General features: G+C 36.8%; 1 protein-coding gene across 1 annotated transcript in view; it reads left to right on the forward strand.

Moving 5' to 3' along the window:
• CEP57 (centrosomal protein 57) overlaps positions 1-25211 on the forward strand; it is a 44679-nt gene extending 19468 nt beyond the window's left edge. The window contains exons 3-11 of the mRNA XM_020885512.2: positions 4293-4472; positions 4832-4953; positions 14434-14550; positions 15129-15206; positions 16509-16616; positions 17163-17240; positions 22006-22244; positions 22817-22961; positions 24032-25211. Of these exons, the coding sequence (XP_020741171.2) occupies positions 4293-4472; positions 4832-4953; positions 14434-14550; positions 15129-15206; positions 16509-16616; positions 17163-17240; positions 22006-22244; positions 22817-22961; positions 24032-24262 (1298 nt within the window). The 3' untranslated portion in view covers positions 24263-25211. The remainder of the gene's footprint in view (positions 1-4292; positions 4473-4831; positions 4954-14433; positions 14551-15128; positions 15207-16508; positions 16617-17162; positions 17241-22005; positions 22245-22816; positions 22962-24031) is intronic.

Genomic DNA, 25211 nt, shown 5'->3' on the forward strand with positions numbered 1-25211 from the left:
ATTTATCCATATTTTTGATGTGGGCAGTGAAGAACGAGCAATCTTTGAATCCAAGATTTCTATTGTGGATAAAGGGTGGTATGATTAAGACAGATTATAGGAAAACTAGGATCTTTCCAAGAAGGATCATTTAATTTTGGCTATATCAAATTTGAGATGCCTGTGTTAAGTGGAAGTGGCTAGTAAGCAAAGGAAAATAAAAGTGAAGTGTAAGAGAGAACTCTGCACTGATGCACTCAGACGTGAACAGGTATACAATAGTGAATGAAGCCATGTGTATGGAAGGATTTCTCTGGAGAGAGAGTAGAGAGGGAAAAGGATACTGGAAAATAGCACAGTTTAAATTGTGAACTAAAAAGTGGAGATAGCCAAAAGGGTAGAGAGATACCAAGACAGAAAAATGCTAGGGAAATTGAAAAATGTGTGCTAGTGATTTGGGTCTCCCCCTCACCCTACCTAATCTATAGCAAACGTGCTGATACATTAGTGATAGAAAGAAATATTCTAGGTAACAAAGAGACCCAACTTTGTTGTTAATGAGGTGATGCTGAGATCTGCTAGGTTTAATGCACCCCAAGTTATGAATGAATGACAAACTGGTATTGTAAAGAGGAGAAAGTCTTCGTCTTTTTTTTAGTGCTCCTACATGTTACTAGAGAGTTCTCAAACTTTTGTTAGAATCACCTGAGGATCTTCTTGGATCCATGGCTTTCATTCCAAATGTTCTTTGGTATTTTTAGTTTACTTGTTTTTATGGGTTATGTTCTGGACATTAGGATTTTTTAAAGCTCACCAGATAGTACAGGTGAAAATGCAGCAGGGGAGGGGAATCACGGGCTGTCTTAGGCAAATGGACTGAACTATACATTGCTAAAAGCAGGTTTAATCTTGTTAGGTAAAGAATTCCAGAGGCTGCTGCCATTTGTTTCTAATTTTAAATTAACCATGGAGACTTTCCTAGATATGTTTATTGAACATTTATCTGCATACCACCTATGCCATACACAGTATGTACCATTGGAGTTTCAATTATGAATAATAGGTTCTCTCTTTCCAATATGGAGTTCACATTTCAGAGATGATTAAGTAAAGTTTAAGGAAAACTCAATATCTGTCTTTAATGCTAAGGTTTCCCGTTTTCTCTCATACTCAACTATCCAAAATTAATATTTCAGATGTGTGTTCAAGGTTACTGAGGGTGAAGAGGATACAAAATTTAAATCTAGTGTTTGCTGTGAAAGGTCTGTTTGTGAAAATAAAGCAGATATGTGTGATATTATATTTCAATATGTCACTCTTTTCCATCTTTCAGTATTTGAATATACTTCTTCTAGAAATGTATTTCCCACTGTATACCTTCCCAGTAAAGATATGAAGTTAAAAATCTCTGAATTTTTCATTATTCATTTCTACATAAAATATTTTTCACTCAAGGGTCTTTCTAGGTAATGTCGTTATTTGAACATAAATGATGCAGTGGTACAAGAGTTCACTCATACTTTTCTAAGAGAAAAGAAAAGACCAATCATTTCATCACCTAGAATGTTTTTCTTTTAACTCTTAAAGTGAAGATATAATGTAAGTTATTTAGTCATCTGGATCAAAAAATCCCAGTTAAAAAACTGGAAAATAAGTGGATGGAATAAAAGTTTGTCATATTTCTTACATGAACTATTTTTGTGTAAAATTTCATTTTTGACATTGAAAATGTTTTCAGGGATGTGTGTGCATATGAACTTAGGTTTTTATGTATTTTAAAATATAGGTCATTGGTAGAATAAAGTCATTTTTTGTCTTCCCAGTACTATATTTATTTAGTAAAAACTTAGAATGGAAAGAGCAGCCAGTAAAAACTTGGTTATAAGAAATTCCCAGTGTGAAATTAGCTTTGGCAAAGGAGGAATCTTGGTTTACAAACATGCAAGGAAGGATTGAACAACCAAGAAAAGAATGGCAGATATACAGATGGGCTTTATGAGTATTGGAAACCAGGGACTCAGACATGGCCACTAATTTCTCTCCATCTGTTTGTTGTTTGTTTGTTTTTTAATTCTTTTAGCTAACTTCACTCTATCTAGCCACAGACTCGCTTTTTCCACGTATTGGGAAACATGGCTACTAATACTTGAGTTTTATGTTGACTTCACCGTTTTGGACCAGAGTCCAAAAGTCCCAAGAAGAGAGCCATTGTCTGGGCTTTGTTTGAGTGCCCTTGTGGGTCAGTCAGCTCTGAGGTTTGTGAGAGGACACTAAACAAACACATCAATAATAGTTATAGCCAGTTTGATGTAAGAGGAAGTTACCAGGAAAAGAGGTGAATAAGACAGACAAACAGTTCACTATACTTATAGTAAAATAAAATAATGAGAAAGCCAAGGAAATAAAATTAGAAAATATAAAATACAGTGAAAAAATAGGGCAACCTTTATCACATATGACAAGTGTGACTGTTTGAAAAAACAACTCAAAAGTCCATTTATGCTCAAACAAAATGACACAGATTAAAAGTGAAAAGTTGGCAGAGACAAGTAAGGAACATGGCAAATAAAAAGACGACGGCAGTATTACTGTCAGACAGAACAGTGTCATAGACAAATAGCAGGTTTGTGTAACAAAAGAAGTAAATAAAACCCAGCTTTAAAGCAAGAAAGGGAAACACTTAGGTGCCAGAAATACAATGAATTTAAGACTGAAAGCCTCAGAGACTATTAGGAGTCTTGATATCATATAAAAGCCTTAGGTATTAGGGTACAGTAGGGGAGAAGTTGGAATTTTAAATCCAGGTAGCAACTGGAGATAAAAAACTTTAGGCCCAGGTGAAGTGACTTCCTTTGGAGAAAAGGAACTGGAATGACCCAGCCCCCTGGCCTGGGAAAGAGGCTGTGGTGGAAAAGTCGCCTGTGGTATATCAGCCGAGGCTCGTTCTGTGTGCTCTGCTAAGAGAATACTTGAAGACCTGAATAGAGCTGTGCAGTGTTCCTCAGTGGAAACTTTAATGTTGTGAATATCACTTATAGAATAATGTGTGAGAACTGCACTTTTTCTTTTAATAGAAAGCTTCATTCAGATAAAGGATGGCCTCACCATATCAATAACAGATTGTAGAGCTATACAAATAGGAAGTGTGGAGCTGGTACAGAAATAGACAGTAGTGGAATAGAAAGTTCATAGACAAGTATGTATAAAGATGGAGTTCTAGAAATGTACCTATAGATTAACATGGAGAAGTACTAAATTTATGGATTGTAGTAGTTGGAAGGAAATTCATATAATCTTAAATACTTTAATTATCAAGCAAGAAAAGAATGAAAATAATGTAATATTGTTAACAGTGCTGTATGATAGATATAGGAACTTACAGTTATATGAAATTCATATATCAAAATATTTTTAATAGAAATGCAAAATAAAATAATTGGAGTACTCTGGGTTTCTTAATCAGAATGGCAGTGACGTTGTAGTTAATAATGGTCTGTATTGGCAAAGACAGGTACTTGTGATAAAAGTGTAAATTGATACAGCCTTTTTTTCTTAAGGTATTTTGCTCTATTCAGGAACCTTTAAATATGAATATTCTTTGATCTAATAACTTTGTTTTTCAATTCCTAACTGATCACAGGGAAATAATATCTTTAAGTAATGACCAAAATTGATAGTCATTATCTCTTGGTAGTAGTTCTTCTCTTTGTTGTATTTGCCTTCTACAGTGAATATGTATTATAATTAGAAGCTTTTTGAGGGGCAGAGTGCTTAGGGTTTTTTGGAGATCAAAAAAATAGTCCTTTTTGTGCTTGTATGTGTGTGCTCAGTCATATGTGACTCTCTGCATCCCCGTGGACTGTAGCCCGTGAGGCCTCCTCTGTCACGGGATTTTCCAGACAAGAATACTGGAGTGGTTTGCCATTGCCTTCTCCAGTTTTTGTGCTTAACTGTTTTTTACTCTATAATTGGATTCTGCATGTGATCTTATTAGTAAAACAAAAGATTGATAGTTAATAATATGCCTTAGCACAGTTTGTGGCTTTTGTATGATTAGCTAAATATTTTTGCCATTTTACAAAATCCTTGGAATGTTTTTACCATTGCAGTGTGCTTTTTGCTTGAATACCTGGCTCATTTCAGAGATTCACATGATGTCTTTAAAATAGATTTTTTAAAACAACTATCATGTGATCATAATTCCCAAAGAGTGATCCTCCATCAATTTTATTTTTTATTTAGATGAATTTATTCTTTTTCAGTAAACTTTTCCATGGACAGTATCTTACAGTATCCATATTTGTATTTGACAGCTATATTTTCTGCTCTGAAGAATCTTCAAGATAAAATTCGGCGTTTAGAACTTGAAAGGATTCAGGCAGAAGAGAGTGTGAAAACCTTGTCTAAAGAAACAATTGAATATAAGAAAGTATTGGATGAACAGATACAAGAAAGGGAGAATTCAAAGAATGAGGAATCAAAGCACAACCAAGGTTTGTTTATTATGAGGGAAATAAAACACTATCAACATAAGTATTATAAAATTACTCTTTAAAAAATTACCATAAAAGAAATTCCACGTTAGTGTTTTCTAGTGCTTAGTGTCTTTCCAGCACTACAAGATTGCATTATATTTGAGAGCGTTTTGAGGAACAAGTGCTGATGTTCTGCATTAAAATTATTGTCTGAATGTAAGGCAGATTAGACTAACATACAGAAAGTGAATGACTTAGGTCCTTTGAAAACGCTTCTAGAGGTACTGGAAAATGTTTATTATATATACTGTAGATTCATGTTAAACAGATTGTTAAACTGTTTTGTGAGTGAGCTGATCTCTGTTTTTTCTTTTTAGAACTGACATCTCAGTTGTTAGCTGCAGAAAATAAATGTAATCTTTTAGAAAAACAATTGGAATACATGCGGAACATGATAAAGCATGCAGAAATGGAGAGGACATCTGTATTAGAGAAACAGGTTTGTTCCTTCACAGAATCATTCTCAAGAAAAGTTAGCTATAGAGAAAATTAGGTAGATAAAAAGACCTTTTTACTCAGTGAGGACTAATGGTGCTGTTACAAATAATCAGTTCTCCCTCTATCTTAAAAGGTAATAGTACCCATCATTTTGAAAAACTGCTAGTGAAAGCTTTGAGAGAAAAGTGGTTTGTTTTTTTCTTCCAGCAAAACTGTAAAGAAGAGTTTGTTTTTTGGATGACCCTCATACACACTGTCATATCCTCTATAGCTTCTGCTTTGGGACAGTGTAACAGCTGAGGACTGAAATTACTTGGGATCAGTTATAGTGATACCTCATTTTCCTATTGTAAATCTAGAATTTGAATTCATTATGAATACTTTTTTAGCATCTTAATTTTGTTATACAGAAGTTGAATATTTTGTTGGACACTGCAACGTGAGAGAAATTGAATGCTTTCCACCTCAGTTAGCCTTCAGTCATAGTTGGAGATATTAGACCTAAAAGGAATACTTGATTGCATGACAGTATTTAAGAGAATGCTTCAGCAGTTCTTTAGTGTAAATTATATTATAGTTCTCTTTACTGTGCCAATGAGTTTATTGTGACCTTATATTCTTGTTTCCAGTTGGGTCTAACATTTTTATGTGATAGTTGGAGTGGGGAAGGAGGTGATCTGCCACATGATTGGAAATAGCCAAGCATGTTCAGTAAGCACTATAGTAATTCTCTTTATTAGGATATTTCAGTTCACAGGTTAGAAAGCACCTTTTAAAACAGTAGTGAGGGGGAGGAGGAGCCAAGATGGCGGAGGAATAGGACCGGGAGACCACTTTCTCCCCACAAATTCATCGAAAGAACAATTGAACGCAGAGCAAACTTTACAAAACAACTTCTGATCGCTAGCTGAGGTCATCAGGCGCCCAGAAAAGCAGCCCGTTGTCTTCGAAAGGAGGTAGGACAAAATATGAAAGATAAAAAGAGAGACAAAAGAGCTAGGGACGGAGATCCATCCCGGGAAGGGAATCTTAACAGAGAAAGTTTCCAAACACCAGGAAACCCTCACACTGGCGGGTCTGGCGTTAGTTTTTAAATCTCGGGGGGCAACCTAACTGGGAGGGGAAAAATAAATAAAACCCACAGATTACATGCCTAAAAGCAACTCCCAGCAGAAAACTACCCCAGACGCCCGCATCCTCCACCAACAAGTAGGGGCGGAATGGAGAGGAGCGGGCGGCATTGCTTAGGGTAAGGACAGGGCCGGAGTGCCCTGAGGGCAATCGGAGGGTGCCTTTGTGAGTTACCAACTTAAACTGTGGGACAGCAAAAGAGAGAGAGAAAATTAACTGGCCCGAACGCACTGCCGGCCCTTCACAGAACAAAGGGACCAATCTAGTCCAAAGGAGCTAGACAACTGTGGACCATACCGGCCCAGCCCCGCCGGAGGCAGGGGGGAGAGGAAAGGGGCAGGCTCGGCCCCAAGGACTGCATCCCCTACCACACTGCAAACAGGCCTCGTTTCTAACCAAAGACTTCCTGAGATTCTGGATGGTCAACATCCGCCAGGAGGGTCGCGGCTAGACACAGGGCGCACGCACCCGACCGGCGCGCACAGGGACTGGGGTTGGGGGCGCAGAGGGGAGAAGGTGCACCGCACCTGACTGGCTTGGGTGGAAACTGAGGCTGGGACCGTGGAGGGGAGAAGGCGCGCCGTACCCGGGGAGAGTGCGCCCATGAAGCTCCTAGCTGCCTGAGCTGCTTGGGCCGGGGAAGGCACAAAACGCAGGCACAGCCGAGTCTCCGCTTTTGTGGAACACCCAAGGGCTGGAACCGAGTGCAGCGCAGGGCACGCTCCATATAGAGCAGCCAGGAGCCTGAGCAGCGTAGAGGGGAAAAGTAGCGCCAGTCCCTCCCCGCAGTGCGACAGAACTAGCAACCTGAACAAGAGACCACCTCTGCCCTCCTGTGTCAGGGCGGAAATTAGGCACTGAAGAGACTGGCAAACAGAAGCCAGATAAAGGGAACCACTTCAGAAGGGACCAGTACAACAGATTAAAACCCCTGTAGGTAACACCAACTACACTGGAAGGGGCCTATAGATATCGAGAAGTGTAAGCTGGAACGAGGAGCTATCTGAAACTGAACTGAACCCACACTGACTGCAACAGCTCCAGAGAAATTCCTAGATATATTTTTAACTTTTTTTTTATTATTAAAAAAATTTTTTTTTCTTTCTTTTCTTTTTTATTTTTTCTCTTTTATTTTCTTTTAAAATTCCCTGTTACTCCCCCATTACTCCTTAACTTTCATTTTCATAGATTTTTACGATTTTTTTAATTAGGAAAAAAAATTTTTTTTCCTCTTGTTATTTTTTCTTTTTTCTTTTTTTCTTTTTCTCTTATTTCCTTTTAAAGTCCTCTAATACTTCTCTACTACTCTGTAATTTTCATTTTCCTTTCACTACAACCTTGCAAAAAAAAAAAGAGAAGCCCTATTTTTAAACCAAACTTCGTATATATTTCTAAAATTTTTTGTGTTTTTGTTTTTAATATTGTATGTTTAAGAGTCTAACCTCTACTCTAGATTTTTAATCTTTGTCTTTCAGTATGTGATATAAATTTTGGACCTTTAAGAATCCAATATTCAATTCCCATTTTTATTCAGAAGTGTGTTGATTACTCTCTCCCAATTTTGACTCTCCGTTTTCTACCTCAGAACACCTCTATTTCCTCCTTTCCCCTTCTCTTCCCAGTCCAACTCTGTGAATCTTTGTGGGTGTCTGGTCTACGGAGAACACTCTGGGAACAGACAACTGTGTAGATCTGTCTCTCTCCCCTTGAGTTCCCCTTTTTCTCCTCCTGCTCATCTCTATCTCACTCCTCCCTCTCCTCTTTTTCATGTAACTCTGTGAACCTCTCTGGGTGTCCCTTACAGGGGAGAATCTTTTCACCATTAATCTAGAAGTTTTATTATCAGTGCTGTATAGTTGTAGAAGTCTTGAGATTACTGGAAGAATAAAACTGAAATCCAGAGGCAGAAGACTTAAGCCCCAAACTTGAGAACACCAGAAAACTCCTGACTACATGGAACATTAAGTAATAAGAGACTGTCCAAAAGCCTCCATAACTACACTGAAACCAACCATCACCCACGAGCCAGTAAGTTTCAGAGCAAGACATACCACGCAAATTCTCCAGCAACACAGGAACATAGCTCTGAGCGTCAACATACGGGCTGCCCACCGGCATACCTAACACTTAGACCCATCTCAAAACTCATTACTGGGCACTCCACTGCACTCCAGAGAGAAGAAACCTAGTTCCACGCACCAGAACACTGACGCAAGCTTCCCTAACCAGGAAACCTTGACAAGCCAATCGTCCAACCCCACCCTCTGGGTAAAACCTCCACAATAAAAAGGAACCACAGACCTCCAGAATACAGAAAGCCCACTCCAGACACAGCAATCGAAACAAGATGAAAAGGCAGAGAAATACCCATCAGGTAAAGGAACATGAAAAATGCCCACCAAGTCAAACAAAAGAGGAGGAAATAGGGAATCTACCTGAAAAAGAATTTAGAATAATGATAATAAAAATGATCCAAAATCTTGAAAACAAAATGGAGTTACAAATAAATAGCCTGGAGACAAAGATTGAGAAGATGCAAGAAATGTTTAATAAAGACCTAGAAGAAATAAAAAAGAGTCGATTAAAAATGAATAATGCAATAAATGAGATCAAAAACACTCTGGAGGGAACCAAGAGTAGAATACGGAGACGGAAGATAGGATAAGTGAAGTAGAAGATAAAATGGTGGAAATAAATGAAGCAGAGAGGAAAAAAAAAAGAGTCAAAAGAAATGAGGACAACCTCAGGGACCGCTGGGACAATGTGAAACGCCCCAACATTCGAATCATAGGAGTCCCAGAAGAAGACGAAAAGAAAGACCATGAGAAGTTACTCGAGGAGATAATAGCTGAAAACTTCCCTAAAATGGGGAAGGAAATAGCCACCCAAGTCCAAGAAACCCAGAGAGTCCCAAACAGGATAAACCCAAGACAAAACACCCCAAGATACGTATTAATCAAGTTAACAAAGATCAAACACAAAGAACAGATATTAAAAGCAGCAAGGGAGAAACAACAAATAACACACAAAGGGATTCCCATAAGGATAACAGCTGATCTATCAATAGAAACCCTCCAGGCCAGAAGGGAATGGCAGGACATACTTAAAGTAATGAAAGAGAATAACCTACAACACAGATTACTGTACCCAGCAAGGATCTCATTCAGATATGAAGGAGAATTCAAAAGCTTTACAGACGAGCAAAAGCTGAGAGAATTCAGCACCACCAAACCAGCTCTTCAACAAATGCTAAAGGATCTTCTCTAGACAGGAAACACAGAAAGGTTGTATAAACGTGAACCCAAAACAACAAAGTAAATGGCAACGGGACCATACCTATCAATACTTACCTTAAATGTAAATGGGTTCAATGCCCCAACCAAAAGACAAAGACTGGCTGAATGGATACAAAAACAAGACCCCTATATATGCTGTCTACAAGAGACCCACCTCAAAACAAGAGACACACCTCAAAACAAGAGACACATACAGAATAAAAGTGAAGGGCTGGAAAAAAATATTTCACGCAAACAGAGACCAAAAGAAAGCAGGAGTCGCAATACTCATATCAGATAAAATAGACTTTCAAATAAAGGATGTGAAAAGAGACAAAGAAGGACACTACATAATGATCAAAGGGTCAATCCAAGAAGAAGATATAACAATTATATATGCACCCAACATAGGAGCACCACAATATGTAAGGCAAACGCTAACAAGTATGAAAGAGGAAATTAATAGTAACACAATAATAGTGGGAGACTAATACCCCACTCACAACTATGGATATATCAACTAAACAGAAAATTAAGGAAACACAAACTTTAAAGGACACAATGGACCAGCTAGACCTAATTGATATCTATAGGACATTTCACCCCAAAAAAATCAACTTCACCTTTTTCTCAAGTGCACACGGAACCTTCTCCAGAATAGATCACATCCTGGTCCATAAATTTAGTCTTGGAAATTTCAAAAAGATTGAAATCATTCGTCATCTTTTCTGACCACAGTGCAGTAAGATTAGATCTCAATTACAGGAAAAAAAATTGTTAAAAATTCAAACATATGGAGGCTAAATAACATGCTTCTGAATAACCAACAAATCATAGAAGAAATAAAAAAAATCAAAATATGCATAGAAATAAATGAAAATGAAAACACAACAACCCAAAACCTATGGGACACTGTAAAAGCAGTGCTAAGGGGAAGGTTCATAGCATTACAGGCTTACCTCAAGAAACAAGAAAAAAGTCAAATAAATAACCTAACTCTACACCTAAAGCAATTAGACAAGGAAGAAATGAAGAACCCCAGGGTTAGTAGAAGGAAAGAAATCTTAAAAATTAGGGCAGAAATAAATGCAAAAGAAACTAAAGAGACCATAGCAAAAATCAACAAAGCTAAAAGCTGGTTTTTTGAAAAATAAACAAAATTGACAAAACATTAGCAAGACTCATTAAGAAACAGAGAAGAACCAAATTATCAAAATTAGAAATGAAAATGGAGAGATCACAACAGACAACACTGAAATACAAAGAGTCATAAGAGACTAATACCAGCAGCTCTATGCCAATAAAATGGACAACTTGGAAGAAATGAACAAATTCTTAGAAAAGTATAACTTTCCAAAACTGAACCAGGAAGAAATAGAAGATCTTAACAGAGCCATCACAAGCAAGGAAATCAAAACTGTAATCAGAAATCTTCCAGCAAACAAAAGCCCAGGACCAGATGGCTTCACAGCTGAATTCTACCAAAAATTTAGAGAAGAGCTAACACCTATCTTACTCAAACTCTTCCAGAAAATTGCTGAAGAAGCTAAACTTCCAAACTCATTCTCTGAGCCCACCCTCACCCTAATTCCAAAACCAGACAAAGATGCCACAAAAAAAGAAAACTACAGGCCAATATCACTGATGAACATAGATGCAAAAATCCTTAACAAAATTCTAGCAAACAGAATCCAACAACATATTAAAAAAATCATACACCATGACCAAGTGGGCTTTATCCCAGGAATGCAAGGATTCTTTAATATTTGCAAATCAATGTAATACACCACATTAACAAATTGAAAGATAAAAACCATATGATTATCTCAATAGATGCAGAGAAAGCCTTTGACAAAATTCAACATCCATTTATGATTAAAACTCTCCAGGAAGCAGGAATAGAAGGAACATACCTCAACATAATAAAAGCTATATATGACAAACCCACAGCAAGCATTACCCTCAATGGTGAAAAATTGAAAGCATTTCCCCTGAAATCAGGAACAAGACAAGGGTGCCCACTCTCACCACTACTATTCAACATAGTTTTGGAAGTTTTGGCCACAGCAGTCAGACCAGAAAAAGAAGTAAAAGGAATCCAGATAGGAAAAGAAGTGAAACTCTCTCTGTTTGCAGATGACATGATCCTCTACATAGAAAACCCTAAAGACTCTACCAGAAAATTACTAGAGCGAATATAGTAAAGTTGCAGGATATAAAATTAACACACAAATCCCTTGCATTCATATATGCTAACAATGAGAAAACAAAGAAAAATTAAGGAAACAATACCATTCACCATTGCAACAAAAAGAATAAAATACTTAGGAGTATATCTGCCTAAAGAAACAAAAGACCTATACATAGAAAACTATAAAACACTGATGAAAGAAATCAAACAGGACACAAACAGATGGACAAACATACCATGTTCATGGATTGGAAGAATCAATATTGTGAAAATGGCTATACTACCCAAAGCAATCTATAGATTCAATGCAATCCCTATCAAGCTACCAACGGTATTTTTCACAGAACTAGAACAAATAATTTCACAATTTGTATGGAAATACAAAAAACCTCGAATAGCCAAAGTAATCTTGAGAAAGAAGAATGGAACTGGAGAAGTCAACCTGCCTGACTTCAGACTCTTCTACAAAGCCACAGTCATCAAGACAGTATGGTACTGGCACAAAGACAAATATAGATCAATGGAACATAATAGAAAGCCCAGAGATAAATCCACGAACCTATGGACACCTTATCTTCGACAAAGGAGGCAAGGATATACAATGGAAAAAAGACAACCTCTTTAACAAGTGGTGCTGGGAAAACTGGCCAACCACTTGTAAAAGAATGAAACTAGAACACTTTCTAACACCAAACAGAAAAATAAACTCAAAATGGATTAAAGATCTAAATGTAAGAACAGAAACTGTAAAACTCCTAGAGGAGAACATAGGCAAAACACTCTCCGACATGAATCACAGCAGGATCTTCTATGACCCACCTCCCAGAATATTGGAAATAAAAGCAAAAATAAACAAATGGGACCTAATGAAACTTAAAAGCTTTTGCACAACAAAGGAAACTATAAGCAAGGTGAAAGGACAGCCCTCAGACTGGGAGAAAATAATAGCAAACGAAGCAACAGACAAAGGATTAATCTCAAAAATATACAAGCAACTCCTGCAGCTCAATTCCAGAAAAATAAATGACCCAGTCAAAAAATGGGCCAAAGAACTAAACAGACATTTCTCCAAAGAAGAAATACAGATGGCTAACAAACACATGAAAAGATGCTCAACATCACTCATTGTCAGAAAAATGCAAATCAAAACCTCAATGAGGTACCATTACATGCCAGTCAGGATGGCTGCTATCCAAAAGTCTATAAGCAATAAATGCTGGAGAGGGTGTGGAGAAAAGGGAACCCTCTTACACTGTTGGTGGGAATGCAAACTAGTACAGCCACTATGGAGAACAGTGTGGAGATTTCTTTAAAAACTGGAAATAGAACTGCCATATGACCCAGCAATCCCACCTCTGGGCATACACGCCGAGGAAACCAGATCTGAAAAAGACACGTGCACCCCAATGTTCATCGCAGCACTGTTTATAATAGCCAGGACATGGAAGCAACCTAGATGCCCATCCGCAGACAAATGGATAAGGGAGCTGTGGTACATATACACCATGGAATATTACTCAGCCATTAAAAAGAATTCATTTGAATCAGTTCTAATGAGATGGATGAAACTGGAGTCCATTATACAGAGTGAAGTAAGCCAGAAAGATAAAGAACATTACAACATACTAACACATATATATGGAATTTAGAAAGACAGTAACGATAACCCTATATGCAAAACAGAAAAAGAGACACAAATGTACAGAACAGACTTTTGGACTCTGGGAGAAGGCGAGGGTGGGATGTTTCGAGAGAACAGCATTGAAACATGTATATTATCTATAGTGAAACAGATCACCAGCCCAGGTTGGATGCATGAGACAAGTGCTTGGGCCTGGTGCACTGCGAAGACCCAGAGGAATCAGGTGGAGAGGGAGGGGGGAGGGGGGAAGGGAATGGGGAATACATGTAACTCCACGGCTGATTCATGTCAATGTATGACAAAACCCACTACAATATTGTAAAGTAATTAGCCTCCAACTAATAAAAATAAATGGAAAAAAAAAAACAGTAGTGAGATGTCTGGAGTAATACATCTGTTATACATAAATATGTCTTTGAATTAAGCTCTGTTTTCATCAGTAAACTTTGAATAATTCATTTAACAAGAATGGTTTCAGTACTGAAAAAATGTGATTTTTGCCAATTTTTAACTTAACATATTCTTTTAAGGACAGTTAACTGTTCACACAAATTCCTGAGAAATGTATTGCTTTGTAGTACTTTGTCATATTAAAATTTCTGTTAGTATGATGTCTATTGCTGTAGACTTGGTATATGAAGATACACTGTTTGCAAGTTCAAATGCTTAGTGTTTTGACCTTTTATGTTTATACTTCAATTTAGCATATTTCTACTTCTTATTCTAGTTTAATTATTCTAGTTTATCCTATATATAGGATATATAGTTTATCCTAATAGTAGCCTATTATTATCCTGTGACTGTCAGTCATTAAATCTGATAGGTGGCAGTCTTCAAATCCTTAACTGTAAACCTGAGAAAAAGAAAAAATGGTGGATGCTTTGCGTAGAATTCAGAGGAAGTGTAAATGGTAGATACCAAAACCATGATTATTGCCTTAATTAAAACTCTTTAAGAAAACCAGACTAATAACTAATATTTGTGTTCTGCCTGTATGTTGGATGAGTACTATCAGAGTATTAAGTATCACTGTATAGAACCACATGTTATGATAGTGTATGATAAGGACATTTCACTTGTATTTGTTAATATTCTTATGGTTTCATCTTATGTTTTCCTAGAATTTCTCTGCAGTATCTAAGTAGTTCTGTGAAAAGCAAGACAAGTAGCCTATTATTATCTGTATTAGTTTTTTTCAGTTTTTTTTCAGATTATCATGCTATATTTAATACTGTTTCCCAGGTCTCCCTAGAAAGAGAACGACAACATGATCAAACACATGTTCAAAACCAACTTGAAAAATTGGATCTTCTTGAACAGGAGTATAACAAGCTTACCACAATGCAAGCCCTTGCAGAAGTCAGTGAAAATTTCTTCCTCACCTGTGCATAATATTGGTTCTTTTGTAAAAGTGGTCATTTTATAATACTAAATATTTTATAGGAAAAAAGTGACCTTTTAGTAAGGAAACGTATAGGATTTTTTTTTTTTTAAGGAGGAAACATAAATTTGGAGAGAAAGTTCACATTTTACAATAGTAGCGTACCTAAGGAAGGAGTTATTTTTTAAAATATTGACAGATGAAATGTGTTTTCCAGAATCCTTAAGGCTTTGTATCACTTTAAGTTTTTAATTGTTTCATTTGGAAGTACTTAATACCACTGAGACTGTAAGGTTCCAGATCCAACTTCCATGTAGCCTACAGGCGTTCATACAGAAGCTGTGTTCTTTGGCCTTGGATTTCGCTCATAATTCTGTTAAATCTTAAGGCAGGGTCATGGATTCTGGCAAGCCCAGAGCTGTTACTAGGGTGAACTCACAGGCTTATATTTACCATGAGAAAATTTTACACTTTCCTGTGTTGCTTATATTAAAATGTTACAAATACACATTGAAACTCTTTTCACTGTTACCACTTTTAATATTTTTATCACTAGAAAAAAATGCAAGAGTTGGAAGCAAAACTCCGTCAGGAAGAACAAGAAAGGAAACGAATGCAAGCTAAGGCAGCCCAGGTAAGTTGAAATGTGAGCAGGTAGGCTCCTCACATTTCCTGCTATTCTTTATATATAAATAGATGTAGATGTGGACTGCTTTGATAATTTATATTTCAGAATGGCCCAGTATATAAATTTTCTGATTTAGCTTATTGTGAAAAATTTAGACGTTTTTATAGGCAGATAGTAAAAACTGAGCAATTCTTTAGGGTTTTTCCAGTTGTGGGCTTTCAGCAAGCTTTTTTTTTTTATCAATAGACTAAAAAATATCAGAATCTATACCTACAATCATATAAAACTTTATAGTTGTATAAAACTTCACGTAATAGTCACCATTGGAAATGTTTGAAAGTATCCCGTCATTCAGTACCCGTCATTCAGTATCCCGTCTTGTAAGTGCTTCTCTTTTTTGGTGGCCTCCAGACGCCAGGTCAGTAGTGGGTAGTGGGCTGCCCAATAGTTGGTGACCTGTACTAATTCACTAAAGCCACCATATGAGGAAAATGAACTCTGCTGATTTGTAGCCCTGGATTTTTATCCTGTGCAGTGGTCACCAGGTGGGATAGGTGAGGCAGTGTGATGATCTGAGTGTTTCTCACAAACCCAAGACAATTTTGTTTCATAGGCAGGTTTGAAAACCACTGTTGTAGACAACACACACACATATATATGTATATAAATATGCATATAATTATATTTTTAAGGAGACGTTGAAAACAGCAGCCCTTTTTGAAACCCTTAGTAGTTGCTTGTGGAATTTCTACTATATTAAATTAATGCAGTTACTAAGCTTCTAGGGAAAGGGCTTGATTCCATTCTCTGGCATGCCTTCCAGTTCTTTTGGACATGGATTTCCAGCTCCTTTTTCTTAGGTTAAGCGTGTGAGCTTTTGAAAGAGGAAGATGGTGCTTTGTGTCCAGCTGCTTTGTGTCTGGCATTGTTGTACATGCTGTGTGTGAAAAGAAGATGCTGAAGCATTGGTTGAGTTAGAAATACTGGCTTTAACTCGTTAGATAAAACTTAAGGACCAACCTCAAATAAGGAACTAAAAGGAGCCAGGCTAAGTGAAAGGACAAATTATAGGACAGTACTTCAAGATGAAATGAGAGTGGTATTGATTTAAAATATTGGACAAGTGTTCACAGATTGACTCAAGACATAGTTACATAGCTATGACTAGACACAGTTACATAGCTGTGATATGTTTTTTAATCTGTACTGTATGATACTACTGTAGGTTTTGTATAGGCCTTTACATGGCATTGAATCATAACTTTTATTTCTTCAGTATTTAACTTTAGGCTTTCATATTTTTCCTAGTTGCAGACTGGTCTAGAAGTAAATAGACTTATCTATCAAGATAAGGCAACTTCATGTGTTCCCAATACAAAAAGAATTAAAAAAAAGAAGTCAAAACCACCAGAAAAGGTATGAAAAAAGAACCATAAGGTACTGGTTATTGCTTGGCATAGTTTATGTGAAAGTACTCATAAACCATGTGGTCCTTCAATCTTGGATGAGTAAATCTGTTTCATTCTAAGTTTCTTCTTTGGGAAAATGAAGATAAGTAATACCTACTTCTAAATTTTAACCCTAACAGTGAGATAATTAATATGAAAACATTTTAGAACTACATAGCACTGCACAAATATTAGTTATTATTCAGTATTGCATTAATTACCCTTTGCTCTTAAAAGTTTGTGTGTATATACATATGTACATGCATATAGACACAGAGAATTTCTTTACTGAGACTGTAACTGCTGTTTCGTCGGGTACTATTTTTTTTCTTTCTTAGCCTTTCTTTAGGGTAAGATGTGTGTTGACAAGTATTATTAGGAGCACTGGCTGTAATACCAGTAGAGATAAAAAAGCAGGATCCCAGCAGTTACCTTAAATTTCAGGTTAGTCTTACATAGGCAGCTCTTATCTTCATGTGAGTAAAATTGCTTTTCTTTTTTCTTTTCCTTGCAGAAGGGTTCTAGGAACTATTTTGCTATACAGCCACATTATCGATTATGCTTGGGTGATATGCCATTTGTAGCTGGAAAGGTGAGTTGGTTGAACTCTGAATTTTTTTGTACAACTTAGATCTTTAAATTAAATCCACTCATTTGCCCGTATACCTATAAATGGTGAAAACATTATTCTGCTTTTTTACCAAGGGATCCTAGTGTTGTAAGAAAGAAATGGAAGAAAGTTTTATAGGACTGGGGCGCAGGGGGAAACCTTGGTGGGACACTTTAAAGCTGGTGAAGTGTATGTGGAAGGAAGTAAATGAATAAAAGCAGAGCCCCTGGTTTGGTGAAAGTATAGTTATGGATAGGAAAGGAAATGGGAAACTGTATATTTGTAGCACTGGAATTTTCACATCAGCCCTGTTGATTCGTATTTAGGTATAGATTGAAGATATTTAAATGAAAAGAAGTCACGTCCTCTTTGTCCTCACATGCTTATTACTTAAGGATTGATTCTCCAAGAAGCAGCCATACATAGTCTTGAATCTTAAGTTCCTTTAGTACTTAAAAATGTGGAGGTGGTGAATTTGTCAAATACCAGCAAGTACTGGATGATTTCTAAGAAGTGCTTAACATTGTGTTAGTTTGTACCACTTTTTTCATTAATGTTTGTGTTGCTGGCTGTTTCAGTACCTTGAATACCCAACTCTAGATAGTGAGTTTGAGAGGCTTGAGGAATAAGTTTTATTTATTTATTTTAACCCACAGTAAATTCTCAGTGAAAGCTTAGGGAAGGAACAATTTCCTTTTCCACTTGTCCTTTGTAGATCTGTGTGGCACAAATCATTATTTAAAAATTTTGCCATTGGCTGTTCTTTACCCTAAATTTAATCTCTTCTTGGATTGCAGATATCTTTTGACCTACATTTTTTCTTGTATCTGTTGCTTCTAACCATGGTTCTGCTTTGCCATAGAATCTCTGAGTTGGGTTTGAAACAGTTTCTCAAAGGATGACCAGCTGTATCAGAATCATTGACTATGCACTTGAAAAAGCAGATTATGAAGCCTTGCCACAATTCTACTAAATCAGAATTGTGTAGGTGTGGAGCCTAGAAAGTATATTTAATTGGTGCCCAGTCTCAATATCTGATGTTCAGTTATATTTGGAACCCATTTAATAACAATTCCCTGTCCAGTGTTTTCATTATGTAAACATTCAGCATAATGGTCCTGGACTCTGTCCAAACACCCTACTTATGAAACCTCATTATACCTCAGACAGCCCTTCATGTTTCTATACGGCTTTACTTGGAAATGCTTAAATGACATGAAATCTGTTGCTGTAAATTCTACTCAGTGGGATTTATTCTGCTCTCAGGGATCCACATAGATGATGATGTAGATGACCCAAATAAAGCCTTAACTATACGAAAATTTTGAAACTTTTGAAGATAGCTTTATTTTTATTCTTACCTTCTTCTTCTAGGTTACTAAATCTTTTTCTTCAGCAATTCATGATAAGATGTGCTTTGTGAGTTTCTTAACCACTTCATCACTCCGTTCCTTCCTAAATCGAATATATGCCTCTCAGTGTGTGACTAGCGCAGAACAGAGTGTCATGTTCTGGAGGTCTGGGAATTCAGCTTATTATCGAATTCATGTTACAGGGAAGCCATAGCATCCCTTTAACTCATTAATTCCAGAGTCAACTAAAGTTGACTTTTACTCAGGTCTTTTACCTAGTCTTAGCATCAGCCTTTCTAGGTCCTGTATTTGTGGAATTGATTTTCTTACACAGAGTTTTTAATTAAATGAAGCACTATAGAAACCGATTCACCCTAACCCATGTTAGATTAGAATCTAGTTCAGTCTTATGTTATATTTGTATTCTCCCCAAATTTAATTTGCTTACATTTGGTAATTTCCATTGAAGTCATTAATACAGAGATTGAACAGGGCAGGTTCAAAGATAGGGTTTTTCAACCCAAGGTCGTTTTGTCTTTTTTCAACTTTTTAAAAATTTTAATTGGAGGCTAATTATAGTACTTTGGTGGTTTTTGCCATACGTTGACATGAATCAGCCCTGGGTGTACATGTGTCCCCCATCCCAAACCCCCCTCACTCCCCATCCCATCCCTCTGGGTCGTCCCAGTGCACCGGCTTTGCATGCCCTGTTTCCTGCATCGAACTTGGACTGGCGCTCTTTTTCACAAATGGTAACACACACGTTTCAGTGCTGTTCTCTGAAATCATCCCACTCTTGGCTTCTCCACAGAGCCAGTGTGATAGTGTTGTGAGAGTCTCAGGTGCCCTGAGGTCTTCAGAAGTTAAAATTTGTGCTTTCTGTGAGATACTGCTCAGACAGCTAAGAACGTGCTGTCAATTTGAGTATGTCCCAAACTGTCTAGTGTGAGGGCCAGTTACTTTTATTTATACATTGTCATAAACTAATACACTTGTAAAATGCAATAAAAGTTAATTGCTAGGAAAAAATGAAATTTAAGACAAAATGCAAGTTCCAGTTTTTTCATTTCTAAATTCAATAGACATAAAATATCTTAAGGAGAGTCAGAAAAATAACAGAAAAAAGAATTTCAAAATTCTTTAAGCTCTTCTAGTTCCTTTGTCTTTGCATGTGAATTTTAGAATAAACTTCTCTACCAAAAATATGTCTTGCTGGGATTTTGATAGGAACTGTATTAGTTTGGGAGAATTGACATCCTTGTTGATCACTGTGAGAATGGTGTTATCTCTTACTTACAACTCTTACTTTCAACGTATTAGTCCCATACCAGTTTTGTTATATTTGTATTCAATTTTTTGGGGGCAGTTGTGAATTGTGTTGAGTTTCAACTTGTTTCTACATGATCATTAGTAGTATATTGGGCTTTGTATGTTAATCTTACATTCTGTTACCTTGCTGAATTCACTTATTAGTCCTAGGAATTTTTTTTATATTATTATTTACTTAAGCTTTTCTGTGGCATCACTGACTCAATGGACATGAGTTTGAGTAAACTCCAGGAGTTGGTGTTGGGCAGGAAGGCCTAGCGTGCTGCATCCATGGGCTCAAAGAGTCGGGCACAACTGAGCAACTGAACTGACTGAACTGAAGCTTTTCTATGTAAAAAATGATGTCATATATAAATAAGGATAGTTTATTTCTTCCTTTCTAATTTGTGTACCTTTTTACTTCTCTCGCATTACTGCACTGGCTAGGATTCCCTGTATCATGTTGTCAGTAACAAAGATGAGAGTGGACATCCTTGCCTTTTTCTGGTCTTCAGGGGAAAGCATTCAGTCTTTCACCAATAAGTATGATATTAGGTTTAGGCTCTTTGCCTATGCTCTTCATCAGCTTGAGGAAATTTCTCTCTGTTCCTAGTTTGCTGAAAGTTTATACCCTTAATGGGTTTTGGAGTTTTTCACATGCTTTTTTCCATCAAGTGATAATGGTTATGTGGGTTTTTTTCTCACCTTGTTGATTTGCTGAATTACATAGATTCATTTTCAAATACTGAACTATCCTTGCATCCCCAGAATAAACCCCACTTGGATGTGGTATATGCATCTTCGTATGTATACATGTACACTCAGTTGTGTCTGACTCTTTGTGACCCCGACAGCAGCCTGCCAGGCTCCTCTGTCCATGGAATTCTCTTGGCAATAATGCTAGAGTGGGTAGCCATGCCCTCCTCCAGAGAATCTTCCCAACCTAGGTATCGAACCCAGGTCTCCTGCATTGCAGGCAAATTCTTTATCACCTGAGCCACCAGGAAAGCTATATATATACATTACTAAATTCTATTTGCTACCTAACCATAAAAAACTAGGGTAAACAAAGCATCTGTTAAACTTAGCAGAGTGGTTTACAAACCTGGCTGATCAGAATCAATTTAAATGTACATTTAAATGCAAACTTAAAATGTACATTTCTAAGCCTTGACCCTGCACTGATTGAGTAGGGAGTGCTGCCCAGGAATCTGCATTTTAAACAGTCTGTCTAGCTGATGCTTATGGAGCCAAGTTGGGCCAACTATCTGTTTATACATTGAAATTTCACATTGAGACATTGTTTCGTACTCAGAACAAGAAAGTTTTGAGAGGGCTGTCAGGTTTTCCCTGTTGTCTATATGACAGACATGAACTGAGTGCTTCCTACTAGAGGGTAAAATGAATATGGTAACAGCCTCTGTCACCTGGTGGAAGTACTTACACTGTTTAATAGGTGAGATAGACATGCAAATACAGTGAACAATCTACTGTGATAAATGCTGTGATAGATGCCATAGGTCATCTGAGATTAGACCAGTTAATTAACTGGAGGTTTTAAGAAAGTCTTTACAAATCATATATTTGAATGGTGTATTTTTCTTTTTAATGGTATAAAAATTGGCACATGAAAGAAATGGCATGTGCAAGCACAGTTTATTGAAAGAGTGGCGAGCAGGCAGGAGACAGTGGGACATGAGGCTGAGGTGCAGAAGTTGCAGCTTAGTGTCCACAGGGCCTTGATTTCTGTGCTGAGGAGTTTGTACATTTAGAGTCAGCGGCCTAACATCAGAAGAACATGACCAGAATGATATTTTAGGAGGACAGCTGATAGCACTATGGAGTCAAGAGACGGGGAACAGGGGGACAGACAGTTGGGATGTTCTTCTGTAACTGACAGCGATGGGCACATAAGCCACATGTGTGACAGTAGGGTGGAGAGTAAGAGGCAGGCTGGAAATGCACTTGTAGTGTCAGAAGTTTGTATCATAGGGTTTTTTGTGAGGAAGGAAAGAGTCTTTTTACCCAGGTTAGGGGGTAAAACATTTTTCCATAAGATGTGGCTCAATTACTTCTCTTTTCTTCAGTCCACCAGCCCCAGCCACGCGGTGGTAGCCAATGTTCAGCATGTCCTGCATCTAATGAAGCAACACAGTAAAGTCTTGTGCAACGATCGAGTAGTCAGCAGTATTCCTTTGGCAAAACAAGTGTCGTCACGAAATGGGAAGAGCAAGAAGTCAGCAACACCTCCCTCCACTAGCAGTGTTAATGAAGAGCTGTCTGAAGTCCTGCAGACTTTACAAGATGAATTTGGGCAAATGAGCTTGTGAGTTTTGGTGTTTTGTTTTTTTTTTAATTCCATTTAATTCTAAAACCTCATTTTAACATCTTGGTGACTTTAATAATTCTATCATATTTAAATACTTATTTACTGAACACAATCATTTTACCAACCACTCAACAAGTTACTAGGACTTTAACAAATAACAGCTCTTCTGGGCAAAGTATCTCCTTTTTCTATTACTTTTAAATGTTTTGAAGACCAAGGTTTATATTCAAGTTTTTTTTCCTTGTTTGGGAGCTTGTTATACGTTGAGTTTAGCTAAACGTAACTGATAAGTTAGGAAATGAGTGAGTGAAGGACAAGAATCCTTCTCTAGACTTTCCTTTTCTACATGATGTAATGCTCTGTGGGGGAGATAGGTAATTAGTGCTTTAAACTCTTTTTCCCTTGCCTCTGGTACCCATTTTGGGCTTAGTGGGGAAATTTGCTCTATTTGAAAAAATTGAGTCACTTTTTAATCGGCAAAGCAGGGATCCTATGGTGAGGGAGATGTAGTGGACTTAGCCATGTAACATAGGAAACCTAACTAAGACCTTTTTCTGGTTTTTATATAGTGATCACCAGCAGCTTGCAAAACTTATCCAAGAATCACCAACTGTTGAACTGAAAGACAACCTAGAGTGTGAACTGGAGGCATTAGTGGGAAGGATGGAGGCAAAAGCCAATCAAATAACTAAAGTTCGAAAATACCAAGCCCAGGTAACTGTTTTCCTTTATTCATTTCTAATGATTAAAAAATAAGAGTTAAAAAAGACAAAAAAACCCTTTCCATCAAATATATTGATGACATTGTATCATAGATAGCTATAAGAAACATTTCCTTATTGTAGATACTTATTAATTCAGTTCATTAGTTATTAAGAGTTGGTGTTAAGCAGGCTAGGAAGACACTGTCTTGTAGTCTCTTCGAGTAGATTTTATCATCTGAAATACATCTTCCAAGTACTGAATATATTTCATATTCTTCCATGAATGAGATTTATCTGTGTTTGGCTGCACTGGGTCTTCATTGCTTTTGGTGGGTGTGGCGCGTGGGCTCTGTCATTATGGTCTGCAGGCTCACCAGCTGCGGTACATGGGCTTAGTTGCCCCGATATATGTGGGATCTTCTGGGAACCGTGTTCCGTGCACTGGCAGGCAGATTCTTCACCACTGGACTACCAGGGAAGTCTGTTTTCTGTATATTAGACTTACCTTTTTCTAATTGAACACCAGCAGCAATTTATTTTAGCCAACAGCTAAAGTAAAAATAAAGCTCCCTCTTTGAAATTAAATTATTCTAAAAGATAATAAAATTAAAAATCCTTTTCATAGTATTAATACATAACCATTACATTCCATCTATCCAGAACATGCTACTCTCTGCTCAGACTAGTTTGGAGAATGCCTTTCTCCTCCTCACTTATTTAAAATCCTTCTTGTCTTTCATTATCTGTGTGGGAGTTTTTTGCCTCCTCCTTGAGAACTTCCCCCCAAACCCTCTTGCTTCTTACATACCCTGTTCTGCATTTGGCAGCATTATCTTAACTTCTGGTATAGCACCAGAATTGATGTTTTTCCTCTTGTTTACATGTTTTTATGTCACTGTATACTAGTACAATAGGTTTTTGAAGGCTTAAAAAAAAAAACCCAGAAAATACATATATATATATATATATATATATATATGCGCGTTTTAGTTAGTATGAGAGTTAAAAATACCAGTTTTTGCAAGCATATGTTTTTATTAATTTTTCCTTTTTCTTCCTCGCATTGGTTTTTTGGTATAGCTGGAGAAACAAAAGTTGGAGAAGCAGAAGAAGGAATTAAAAGCCACCAAAAAGACTCTTGATGAGGAAGGAAACAGCAGCAGCCATTCTACAACGACGGGGACCACAAATAAGAAGGACTTTGCCAAACCGAGACCTGGAGAAAAAAGCAGGAAAAATCTTCAATTATTGAAAGATATGCAATCCATACAGAATTCATTACAAAGCAATAGTTTGTGTTGGGATTACTGACTGTTATCAGGTCATAAATTTTATTCACATAATTTGTACCTCATCACTCTTAGGTTGAAATTAATTAATAGCAGACATTTAGGGACCCAGGCTTCATTACACAGGCTTGTGCCACATATCACAACTAAATGTTAAGCCATCTAAACGGAAACTGGGGGTAGTTTTCAAGGCCAAGAAGCCACACATACTGTTCCTTTGTTTGAGATGAATTTGCTGTACTGAGATATTGCACTTTGTAAACAAATTACCAGTTTTTTACTTGTGGGTGTGATTTTTTTTTAATAGTTCTATTATATAAGTAAAATTAGGTTTAAATTATCAAAGTATGAGGCTATCCCATAGGCAGTGTTTGTTTGAAAAGTCTCATTTTTAAATCTTTCTGGCATGAATCACCTGCTTTTGCTTTTCAATACAACCATTAAATACACTCCATTTCGACTACTGATGGAGGTTTTCTATGTTTAAATATTTATAAGTATTTAAGACAATTGCTTTGTTTTGCTTTTTGACATTACAGACATTGGTCAGTATTAAATACACTTGCATTGATGTTAATTCACCATTAAAATTTTTAAAGATGCATTCATTTTAAATCAGTTAAATGTGAAAATCACAAAAGCATTTTTAAAACTATAAACATTGTTAATGACGTAAATGAGGTTTTGGAATGAAGAGAGAAAGGGAGGTGTTGTAAAGTATATATACATATGTATTTTTAGATAATACCTGTTTGTAATCATGCTGTTCATTTCAAGGCATTATTGTTTTTAATCTTAAACTCAGAATCCCCTGATTATTTAACTTTATTTGTGTACAGTGTGAGTGCAGTATTAACTGTACACATGTAATTGTCATTGTTAATAATGTGAATCATCGTTTTGAATAGTTCAAGACATGTTAACTTTATAAAATCGCCACTGAAATCAATAAAGCAGCTTTTTTAAGGAAA

The sequence above is a fragment of the Odocoileus virginianus genome, chromosome 10 (assembly GCF_023699985.2).
Source record: "Odocoileus virginianus isolate 20LAN1187 ecotype Illinois chromosome 10, Ovbor_1.2, whole genome shotgun sequence".
NCBI classification, from domain to species: Eukaryota; Metazoa; Chordata; class Mammalia; order Artiodactyla; family Cervidae; genus Odocoileus; species Odocoileus virginianus.